This window comes from Falco naumanni, chromosome 5 (genome assembly GCF_017639655.2).
Source record: "Falco naumanni isolate bFalNau1 chromosome 5, bFalNau1.pat, whole genome shotgun sequence".
NCBI classification, from domain to species: domain Eukaryota; kingdom Metazoa; phylum Chordata; class Aves; order Falconiformes; family Falconidae; genus Falco; species Falco naumanni.
This window is the reverse complement of record NC_054058.1, coordinates 18,658,353-18,670,570: the sequence shown is the minus strand read 5'-3', so window position 1 is coordinate 18,670,570 and position 12,218 is coordinate 18,658,353. Positions and strand designations below refer to the sequence as shown.

At 41.4% G+C, this 12,218-nt stretch overlaps 1 protein-coding gene across 9 annotated transcripts in view; it reads left to right on the top strand.

Annotated features, from left to right (window-relative positions):
• SOX5 (SRY-box transcription factor 5) overlaps positions 1-10,830 on the top strand; it is a 341,279-nt gene extending 330,449 nt beyond the window's left edge. For all 9 annotated transcript variants that reach the window (XM_040595770.1, XM_040595774.1, XM_040595773.1 and 6 more), the window contains 2 exons: positions 1,411-1,627; positions 4,958-10,830. In XM_040595770.1, coding sequence (XP_040451704.1) covers positions 1,411-1,627; positions 4,958-5,261 — 521 coding nt within the window. In that variant the 3' untranslated portion in view covers positions 5,262-10,830. The remainder of the gene's footprint in view (positions 1-1,410; positions 1,628-4,957) is intronic.
• The last annotated feature ends 1,388 nt before the right edge of the window (positions 10,831-12,218 follow it).

Sequence of the window (12,218 nt, the reverse complement as noted above, 5' to 3'; positions counted from 1 at the left end):
AAGGGATTCCATTGCTCCTCTTCAGAACGAAGACATCATTATTTACAAATCTGTTATCTCTAGGTGTGAGGTCAGGCTGTATTAGCCTGTGAGTCCTTCACTCCAGAAGCCCAAACTACAGATTAGAATAAAGATTCAAAGAGCAATGGGGAAAGTGGTGTCAGTAATCAGAAGGGGCATTTCTAGAGGGAACCAAACGGTTTTCTTTCCTGGGAAGGGATAACTGTGCTCTCTGTATTGTGAGTCTTAGGGGCACAGTGAGCTAAGACCAGCCTGAGTAATAGCATGAGCTAAATACAGGGTGAGTAACCATAAAAAATGAAGAACAAGAGGAAGTAAACTATGACATATGACATTATGAACCCATTACATTGAGAAACTATTCAAACTTTTTTTCCAATGGGAAAATTGATTATTTTCCAATAAAGTTTTTCTCCTAAGCCACATGTTTCACAGCTTGGACCATTCCTGTTGTTTGAAATGTATCTTACCCTGAAGCAGTTCTACAGTTCGTGGAAAAATAAAATAGCATAACTGATTCAAGAAATTTTACTTTCTGCTCCTATATTATGTCCTTTCAGAAATGCTAGTTTATAAAATTCAGGAGGTATTTGAAAACAATTGTAAAGTCTTCATTATTTCCCTAGCTCAAGTATCTACACTAACATAGGCAGTGTCAGAAACAAGGCTGCCAGCAATGAAGCCACAGTGTGGCTCCATGGAGAGGTGTGCCGGTATCCCAGTGCTCTTCCCTTCATGACGCATAGTAAATTCTTGAAGTTGGAGCTGGCAGTGTTCACCAGGACTTAGTCGGAGTTAAAACCCCACCGAGACATATGGGGTAGTTTATAGCTTTTAGACGCATTGCTTCAAGGTTTTTGCAGGCTCCTGTACCCAGCAGCAGCCATGGTGGGGCATAGCGACTAGATCACAGCACAAGGGAGTGGTGCCTCCTCTACAACAGGACGTGAAAACAGGCCCGTGGCCAAAGGAAGGTGGGAGGGATGTAGCAGAGCAGACTGTCTATCTCAGGGATCTTTGGCCATTCCACTAAAATACACTGCCTTGTTTTCTAAAACCAAGTGTCAGGGATTGCTCGTTATCAGGATGATGGTTTTACTTCCCACCTGAAAGACATTGTAATGTGGGGAGGTTTCAGTAAAACATCAAGTCAAAACCTCCAGTATCATCTCTCTCTGCCTCTTGGCCATACCCAAGAGGTTTACCAGTCAAATACAAACAAGACCTGACCCCTGTCTAGAAGCTCTGACAGATTCCCAGCCCAAAGCAATATAACCGTAGGTATCTTGTTCTGGGTGACCTACTTGTTTCTCTGCCTTTCAGTGTTTGTGGATGAGTAGAATCTCATTTCTCTCTCTTTTTTTTTTTTTTTTTTTTTTTGTGTGACAGGATCTCGCTGGAAAGCTATGACAAACCTAGAGAAGCAGCCATACTATGAGGAACAGGCCCGACTCAGCAAACAGCACCTGGAGAAATACCCAGACTACAAATACAAGCCAAGGCCGAAGCGTACCTGCCTTGTAGATGGCAAAAAATTACGCATTGGCGAGTACAAAGCTATCATGCGCAACAGACGCCAGGAGATGAGGCAGTATTTTAATGTTGGGTATGGGACCTTTAAAAACTTCGCTCATTTAAGCAAAAAAAAAAAAAAAATTCAGGGAGAATTCTTAATTCAGTGTGGTAAATATTATATTTTAATGGCAAGAACTTTATATCTTGTTAACAGAATATGAAGCTTATACTTTAAAACAATGTGTTCCAGGAGGAAGTTAGGCAGTTAGGGATTTTTTTGTTGGCTTTGCTATATACTCATCTTACAGCTTCAGCCAGCTGTCCCATTTCCACTGTGATCATGCAAAATAAAAAAAATAAAAAAAAAAAGGCTTAAGATTTTCCAAAGAAATGTAAGTCTTCTAATAAAGCCTTGTAAGTATTACTTTATTATGGGGCCTCAGAGAGTATATCTGAATTGAATCTATGGTAAAGCCTCTTAATCTGAAAGCCAAAAATACAAGTTTGCATTCAGTTTGATCTGTGGGAAGTGGTCTGCAAGAGGACTGCTGAACACACTGAGCTTGAGCCGGAATATGGACTTGGCTCAGTTAATTCATGTCAGGCATGAAGCTGTCTGCGTTGTTCATTGTGATGGCATTTGTCATACTAGGGAGTGTCTTCCAGTACGGTAAGCTAAATGCTTTGTGTTGAGCGTAAATTTCAAGAAGACTGGTTCTGATAAAGAGCTAATAGATCAGCCTGGTATGATTAGATTAAAATCTACCTAGAAAACTGACATGTATTTTTCTTCTGCAAAGACTCCTTGGTTTTGGTTACAGTAGATCAAAAGAATCGGAAGTAATCAAATATTCTGCAATATTTCTGTATTCATTCCAGAAAATTAAAAGCTACATAGTGGTCTTAAAGCAAAACCAGGAACAAGAAAACACTCAGAAATAATGGAATTTCTGTTCTGTTTCATCTGAATTTGGAATAATATTAATATTAACTGAGTTGCACATCTCTCCAGTTAATGGTTAGAAGTAGCAATAAAGGAGAGAATATCTGTACAGCAACTGTTAAGTGTCATCAGACTGTGTTTTAAACAGCTACAGTGTGTATTGTTACAATAAGCCGCTCAGCAGAGAAATTTGAGCTGCTTAACCCTGTGGTGCTGGCAGGTCCAGTGATCCCAATGGTAAGCACTGAAACAAACACAGGGAAGTCAGCCAACATTTGGCATCAAGAGATTAAAAAAAGAGGAGGGGGGGCCTTCTGGAAAAAGAATAGATGGGAACAGAGCCCCCAAAACACTGCTTATCTGGTTAACATGCATGCTTCATCATGGGAAAAAAAAATTAACCTTGTAACATTCTGCATATTATTTAGCTTTCCAAACAAGTCTGACATTGAAATCAAGACATTTCTGGAGATAATTTGCACTGGGGCATTAGAGCACAGAACCTGGGGTAAAATCTTCATAGAAGTTACTGACAAAGCGGCCAGTGGCTGCAGCGGGGTCAGTGTTTGATGCTGGCAGTCGCAGCACAACAGTTGCTTTCCTGGGTTTACTTCCCCATCTACTCCATTACCCGGTACAGGTCGTCCAGGGCAAAACTTGTAAACACCAGTCCAGCTCCTGACTGGGTACCAAAATAAGTGATTGGGTTTGCAAGAGCTGCTGGGACATGCTGAAAGCCCGTGTGATGGCATCGCAATGGGAAGGATTGGGCATTTTTGGCAACTCTTGGCCTTAATGCTTCCCTGTCTCAGCGTCCTCATCCTTAATGGTGGTGTGGAAGCTCACCTCACCGGACTGCTGAGAGCCCTAATACATTAGTGTCGGAGGACTGCTATGAGATCCTCTGGAGTGGACATCCTATAGAAGTGGAAAAATACTATTCTTAAATTATTTAATATTTGAAAAGCACTCTGAAAAGCACCATTTAAGTGCAAAGTGTTCCTATTGTTAAATATTAAAAGCAATTTAAGTGTGCTGAATCTTGTTGCAGAAATGCTGACTCCAGAAAACAAAAGCCTTCCTATTGAATTAAGAATAAAATGCAAATTAGATCCGCTCCCTACATTTAAGAGCTATATCTTCAGCTGAGACAACTTCTGCTTGTTTCAGAAACACGGAAATAAGGACTGTGTGGAGGGAGGCCTCGCTCGAATGGCAGGCAGGAAGGATCTGAAAATGCAGCAAGCAATTCCAAACAAATGTAAAGCTGTTTGGCAGAGGAAAGTCTTTCAGGATCACTGTACTGTGCAAGGCTTACTGTACAGCCAGGGCACAGGCAGGCAGGGGAACAGGGGAGGGTTTCATTCTTAATTAAGAATGTTCATCTCAAGAGACTCTGCCCTGTCTCCTGTGGCAAGGCTTTTCAGTGCAGATGGACACACCGCTGATGACATTACAATGTGCAGCATGTACTGAAGAGTATTACTGCAATGGAATTACTTCATGCAGCAAGGAAACAAAAGGAGCATGAATTTTAAACCTCTAGGCTTGTTGGGACCCTGAAGCTTCTCAGGGAAACAAACACTAGTATAACACAGCTAGTGTTCTTGATGCAAAGGGAATTTCTATGGCCTGGAATAATTCTTCTTTCATTACTGCAGACAGGTTTCCAAGGCTTAGATGCCACATAAAGGCATCCTGTAGAGGATTTTCTCAAATGCTCATGTTGCTTGCTTGCTTTTTATTTATTTTTAAATAATGCATGCTTCCGGTTTAAGTGTGCCTTTTCCCAATTTTATCCTCCATCCTTCAAAGGTTTCTGCTTTTCACAAGTGCCGTACTGTGGAAACGATCATCTTCCAGTGGGAGGCCCTTGGTGTTCATCCTATAACCCCCCAGAAGTCCCGCTGTTCCTCTCTCTAATAGTGGCCAGATCGCTGAGTGAACATGGAGTAAACATTGACTCTTTGGAGAGACCTGCTTTCTCCTCATCCATGGGTACTTTCTCACAGGACCTCCCCATTCCTGTGCAAGCTACCTAGTCTCTCCTGTTGGCAATGTGTTACTTCCATGTCTAGTCCTGTCAGCAGCTTAGACTATTTAAAAGGAAGAATTTCAAAATACATGGGGCTTAATTTGGACCACAATTGAAAAGATGTTTATTTTGGGCTGGCAGCTCATAGGACACCCAGGTTATCCAGTAAAGAAGTCTGCATCACAAACAGGCAAGCTGAAGCTGTGTAGTTCAGGTACAGCTCAAGATGTTTACAGAGATCAGGATTTCTTATCAGTGAAGTTGGTTTGGGCCTGATGTTCATGTCAAGAGCATCAGCTGGAGGGTCTGGAATATTGATACAAGGGCTGTCTTGCATGGGCCACCCCGGAGCATATACTATGGGCTTGCAAAGTGCTGTTGTACTTGCACTCTCTTTACTCCTTCCAGTATTCAAACGTCCTTTTACTTTTTCTTCATTGCAGGCAACAAGCACAGATTCCCATTGCCACCGCAGGCGTAGTTTACCCAGGAGCCATTGCCATGGCAGGAATGCCTTCCCCACATCTGCCCTCCGAGCACTCGAGCGTGTCCAGCAGCCCAGAGCCCGGGATGCCCGTCATCCAGAGCACTTATGGCATCAAAGGTGAGGAGCCTCATATCAAGGAAGAGATGCAGACCGACGATGTCAATGGAGAAATCTACGATGAATATGATGAGGAAGAGGATGACCCCGATGCAGACTATGGCAGTGACAGTGAAAATCACATTGCGGGGCAAGCCAACTGATCAGGGTCCAAATGTCTCATGACCTACAGGACTTCAAGGAGAAAAGAAAAAATAAAGCCCCATCTGGTTTATCCTTGCCAGTGGCCAAGCACATTAACTTTCTCATACACTGACTGTTACTTTAACTGTTAGTCTTAACTAGTTGGGACATCAGCTGACTAATAGACATCAGCCTGCATCAGAAGAAAAAAGGCTCAGAAGAAAGGAAACAAAGACAACGACAACAACAACAACAGAATGATATAAGCTATGGGTAAAATAATGCCAGTAATTCAGCTGCTATACCCAAGCACTGAAGTCTTACCCGTCGACCTTTTATTATTATTATTTTTTTTTTCAAATAAACTTTATGGCTGTTTGTTCTACAATGTTCTAGAAATTCTCACTCAGGTACACAGTGCCAACAAGTGGCTTGTGAATGTGTTTTGTTGTTTTGTGCTACAGTTTAAAGAGAAATAATTTTTTTTTTTTTGGTAATGCACCTGACAGGAAAGAAAAAAGATAAAATTCCTTTTATCCCCTGTCTCCTCCTCCTCCTCCTCCTCCTCCCTGGCAAATTTGGGTCAGAAGTGCGTGTGTGTGTGTGTGTGCGCGTGTGTGCCTGTGCGCGTGGCTGGCAAGGAAGGAAGTGGGGAGTCTGTTTCTGTTAACCCCAACAAGCAATTATTTCCTTTCAAGAGAGGACTTCTCTTCATCAGTTGCACACCATACTGAGTCTTTGAGCAAGTGCCAAATTTGTACTAAAGCGCTGAACTAGTCCAATTTGCTTTTTTTTTTTTATTATTGGTCTCTTCTTGTTTTGTTTTTCTTTTGCTTTTCTTTTGCTTCCTGCTCTGTCTTAAGTTAGGACAGTGTTGTATCTTAGACAATCCCTTGAAGAACCTGATATACCAGCAGCTGGTGAGATTAGACATATATTTTTGGTTTTGCTTTTGCTTTTTAAAGGAAACTGTAGGTGCCGTTCTCAGGTGAAAAAAGAGAGAGAGAGAGAGAGAGATAAGAAATTTAGAGAAAAAATATTTTATGGTCTTGGATTTTCTTGTGTGCGTGTTTATGGTACTAATAAGAATAATATTGGACTATTGTGAGCAAAAAGCATGTTCCAGAATGAAGTCCTGCACCCTCCAAATGACTTGGTCTGTAAGGAGCCTTTGCTTTTAATTTACACTTCAAGTGGCAGCATATACAATGCAAAAAAGGCTTGTCCAAGATGTGATTTGTTCTGCACGGGACAGGGCAACTGGAAATGTTACCTCCTCGCTGAGTGTAATTAGGTTATATGATGTCCAGTTTTGATGAACTTGTACCTTCAGGGTGGCTGAGTAATGATCTCTGATTCAAAATGCATCTTTTTTTAAACTGACATTTTTTTCTCCTTTGCACTTGCAGAAATTCATTTTTATCAGTGACATGTTTGCGTGGGAAGGACAACTAGTAACTATAAAGAGATTTCCGTATTCAAAGGGGCCATGTAAGAACGCAAACCTTTGCAGTGCTGAGTTTTCCTAGCTGTTTTCTCACAACTCAAAAATTGTTCTCCTGGGCTAAAACGCTTTCAGCATTGTTCTAGAGCACTTAGATACTTTGCTTGGGCAATTTTGCCTTCCTTGGGCAACAGCAACCAGGTGAGGAAGGTGGATTTACACAAGCGTAATCCTGAGCAGAAGTTAGCCCCTTGCATTTGTAATAAGGTAACTGAATGTTACACTTTATTTCAGAAAAAAAGAATGTAAATACAAGTGAATCAAAGAGTCTGTTCTCATCTCCTCACTCTGATCTTCACGTAGAAGGAGAGGACCCAGGTTTGTGTAGCAAGACAGGAACATTAGATTAGCTCTAGACCAACCAACCAACCAAAAAGGCTACCCCTAATTCGAAACAGCAGCTATCTGGGAGCTCCTCTCTGGCCTGGGAAGGAAAGTCTTAGGATCATACTGAGGCAAAAGCCTTCCTCTGAGTCAGTTTTCTAACTGAGGATGCCACCTTTATATTCATGTTGCTCCCTGGTAAATTCCTGCTCCTAGAGAGAGACTCATTGCTAGTGTTACCACTTCTAACTTGTAAAAATAGCCCTGCGAATCTCAGTGCCAGTGAGATCCCAGCCCAGGCATTCACCAGGACCATGGTCTTCAGTACTTGGCGGCATTAATTTTGCAAAGGATCCCTTAATCAAGCAAATTTAGCACTTGGTGCAGCCACTTAAGTGCAGGGGCAGGATGAAAGGGGCAGGTAGGAGGGGAACTGGGAAGGAGGGTGGCGGGAGGGGGTGTCTTTCTTTGGTTCTTGAAATCCCACTTGAAGTGTAACTTGACCTCTGCAGACCTTGTGCAAAGCAAACAAGCAAATGCCATTGAAGACTTTAGGACAATACTCCGATGAGCGGTTTGGATGTGTTATAGTTTTACCCCGCAACATCTGTTTTATTTTTCTCCTGTTTTCTCTGTTTTGATTTCCACTTCTGCTTCAAAAAATTGTTTTCTATTTTCTCTCTCTCGGAAGATTTGCTCTCGAGTTATGCTTGGAGTAGCTGATCATGTCCTCCATGTCAGAGAGGGTTCTTTTTGTTTGTATTTTATGACTGTGTTGGGTTTTTGGTTTGGTTTTGTTTTTGTTTTGTTTTTTTTTTTCAGTTGAACTGCCTCTTCTTGCTAGTGTTGTAATGGTAATTATGATAATAATAATAATGGTCAGCTGTTCCCAGATTAGTAAATTATGTATAATTTATTTTACCCCCCCTCCCTTTTTTAACTTTATTTTATTCTGTTCTAATTTGGCAGTGCAGCAAATGAAGCTGTTAGGCTATTTAAAATGGATACCCCTCCCCACCTTGCCTTTTTATATATATACAAATATATATATATACATATGAAAACAAATCGCTTCTTCTTCTTCTCACACCATTTCTCTTTCTTTTATTTTAATTTTGGCCCCAGCCATGTCAACTTCTGATGTTTATTATGATGGAGTGAATTAATGGGAGTGTTGTTTTCAATCTTAATTAACTTCTGCTCTCTCATCACTCATTTTAGTTATTTGATTACACCAGTCATCTAGAGCCAATTTTTTTGAAGCACTCTGTTTGGATAAGAAGGAAAAAAAGTAGACAATTGTTTTTATATCATTATTATGTACAATGTGAAAACAGATATTTGCTCCTTTTTTAAAAAAAAAAAAACTTTTAAATTTGTTCCCTGTCTTTGTGAACAAATTACTTCTGACTCTTGTGGGTTCACCTCACATTTGCTGGATGCTTGATTTCCACCACGTTATAGAGACTCTCTGGTTTAATTGTGTCACTTTGGGCTACCAGAATACTTTGTTTTAGCTCCAGGTAGGTGCCACTGCAGCAGGCGTGATTGGAGCGAGTCTCAGACGTGTGGGCTGGAAAGCCGGCCTCGGAGAGGTCAGTGGGAAAAAGGCCCTTTGACTTCAGCAGGACCGAATCTCAGCCCCCAGCTATGGGCTGGGCTGCAGGAGACGCTCCTGGAAGTAGCCCCGTCTCCGTGGGCAGGGTCGGTCCTGTGCCGGAGGAGCACCTGTGCCGGGGCTGCGGGACCGAGCGCTGCTCTCGGCAATGGATGGCGCGACAGAGCCCTTCTGCAGGAGCGCTCTGCTCCGCTCACTGCCTTGGCCTGGACTAGGGCTCAGATGAATGCTAATTTTGTTACCATACACATTTCTGTCTGAGAGACTACACTAGAGCCTGGGCTTCCGTCAGGCTTGTCAAATGGGTAGCTTTAGCAGACTATCCACGTCCTGCATTTGGATGTTGAAACCAATGCAGCAATGTTAAAAAGAAAAGGAAACAAAAAAATAACAAAAAAAAAAAAGGAAAAAAAAAAAAAAGGCTCTGGGGTCCCAAACTAGCGAAATACTTAACGCCTGTGCTAATGTTTTGTTGGGTCCAAGGATGAGCGCCCATATAGCCTTCGGCAGTAGAATACCAGATTTGAAAATGAGGCCCTGTTTGTCCCTCTTTAATTTCTTAGAAAAAACAAAGCAAAGCAAAACATACATTTTAAAAAGATCTTCTTGTCTTGTTTCTTTTTTTTCCTGGGTTCTGTGCCCTGGAGCATGTAGAAAAACCAGGTTAGAAGAGATTAGGATCATATTAACCTAAAAGCGCATTGAGGCCCTAATGCCAAGGTGGGCTTCATTCCCCTCTTCCCTGGGAACCCGGTGAGCAAAGATGGTCTTGGGGAGCTGCCGGGGTCAGGGGATGTAGAGCCCATCTCCTCCTAAACAGGGGGGAGCCGCTTATACCATGCGTCTCACAAGCTTACAAAAGAACAACACCAGCAGTGGGGAAAAGGGGAAAAGAAAGAAGAAAAAAACTGAGGCACTTGCTTCTAAGCTCAATTAAATAACACAGAGTATATCCTTTTTCAATTTATTCATGCCTTATATTAGTAAAATAGGATTTTTAAGTGCATTTAACATCTTTATTTAACCGTTCCGCTATATTAATCAGGCCCCCAGAAAAGAACACTAGCTATTATTATAGCATTTAATTAGTTTTGTAACCAAATCCTCTTATTACAAATGCATATGGAAGAAATTCTTTCTTCGAAGACATTATTTCAAAGATTTGGTTACTGCAGTAGACTCTCTCTTTAATTAAATCATTTTTTAGAAAGTAAATTGTCTTTAACCTTTTTACAGCACATTTTCAGAGCTTTTTCTTTTTAATCCAAAGAGATGAGCTGTTATTGTCCCCGAAGAAGCCTCTGACATCACGTTCGTAACATCAAAAATAATTATACTCCGTGGAAACGTAGACTTTACTTAGCAAGAATTCATCTGCTAGAATGAATGGCAACTATATGATATCTCGTACGTTTAAGGGCATGATGTATTGGATAGGAAGTATTTTTGTCTGCCCACTTCTCGATAGAATCGTACCTTCAATTTTGCAAAGAACTGTGTGTAATTCACTTGATGTGGATTCAAGTGTATCCTCAATTCACAGGGCATGGGCTGGCTGTTTAGCTTGGTTTATATTTACATTTTTTCAACTTTATCTTAACTTGTCAGTTTCCCAGATTGAAGAACATGTCAAGTTCGTTTTTTCTACTGACTGATTTCTCTACTCCCCAGTGTTTTTGTCACTGGTTTGCTGAAACAGTATTTATATAGCTCCATTGGCTCTAAAGCTCTTACTCCTTCTAACATTTTGGATTTTACAAGTGAAATGAAAATAGAAAAGAAATAGAGACAATCAAATGCCTGGAGCTTAAAACAAAGTATGTGCAACCTACCATCTCACTTGAAATTTAATAAAAGAAATAATTATGTAAATATAACATAGAGTTATAGATTTATATTTTGTTCATAACACATAGTGTAATATAAGTTGTATATTTTCATGTTTTGGTTTTATGTTATCATTCATGCCACAATAAATAAAAAAAAACAGGAGTTGATGTACTCTTTAAAAAAATACAAAGTGGGTTGCCACCATCCTGGGTTTTTGTTTTTGGTTTTGGTTTTTTGTTTCTTTTGCATTCCCCTTTTTCAGTATTATTGCCCTGCAAGGCACCAATAAAACAGCAAATGTGTTCTTTACCTATCCTGTGGTCTGTTTCCCACTTATTATAGCGAAGGGTGTGCTAGTTAATTTTCTTGTCAGAACAAAATGGCTGGGCTCAAGGAGCACAAAATGAGATTCACATTTAGCTTACCAGTCTGCTCCAGAATTCAGGGGGTTTATCAAATCACAGGAGAAAGAATCACCCCAAATTTAGAACATCAGCATTAAAACAGAAGAGTAAGTCGGTTCCTGAGCAATGTAGTACAGTGTAATTTCTAGTTCAGAGTTGGGGCACCAAATAAGCAGGGGCGGCTGAATCCAGAGATTTGGCCTGTGCCTACCTTCCCAGGTGATGTTCACTTTCCACGGGCTTCTCTGTTCGGAGACCAAACCAAATTCAGGGAAATACCCGATTATAAATGCAGATGACACAAAGCAATGAAAAAAATAGCACTGCTCATAGTTAGTCAAAATGTCCCAACATGCTGCCTAAACAGTTCATGAAGTTTTGACAGCAGCATATGGCACAAAGTGGGATGAAATGAATTTGTACCTGTTTTTGACAGTAAGTTATTCTGATGGGTGCTTACTCTCAAGTGCCTACGGCTTGACAGATGCCATTCTATGGTTCCAGATTTCCTAAAGGGAAAAGGCAATATTTGGGAAAGCAGGAAGAAGTTGGTGGAGGTCCTACAAACCTGCCTGTGCTTCTCTTGCTTGCCAGTTTGTCCTCTGTGCCCTTCCTGGGCACACGATGACACCTAAAGCATCCCATCAGCAAACCAGACGTCTGTTTTGGCAGCTTCCAGATACAGCCTATAGTAGCTATAAAGCACCGGTGCAGTGGAAGAAGAAACGAACCTGAGCAGAACCATATAATGTCACGCTCAGGCCAATAAGTGTTACCATCCTTTAACCCCTTAAAATCCCTTTATCTGTTACCGTCGTCAACATGTGATGAAGGGAGCACCTGTCTACCTGAAAGGCCAGAGGAACAAACGACCGTGCTGGGCAGCGTGGCTATTGAATTATGGTGGGGTTTATATTCAGTGTGCCTGACCTGCACCTTGAGCCAAGGCAAACAGTTTGCTTTTTTTCCCTTTTAAGAAATACCGCCCTGATACAAGGAGTACCACTGCCAAAGCCTTACTGCTTACTTACTGCTGCCTTACCCCTTGCTGGCGTGGCACCCACTGCCCACCTGGCCCTGAAGCATCACTGAACACGTAGGCCACCTCACCGCCCTGTGCTGGGATGGAGGGCTGTACAATCAACGAGATCAACAATGTTCCCTAAACCAGTGGGGAAAAATGTTTAGGAGATGAGAAAAGCTCAGCCTCAGATAGATCTAAACTGTAATAGGAGTGGCCAACGCTGCGCTTTGCAAAAACAGAAATGAAGACCAGCTAAACCCTAAGTGTGCAGCT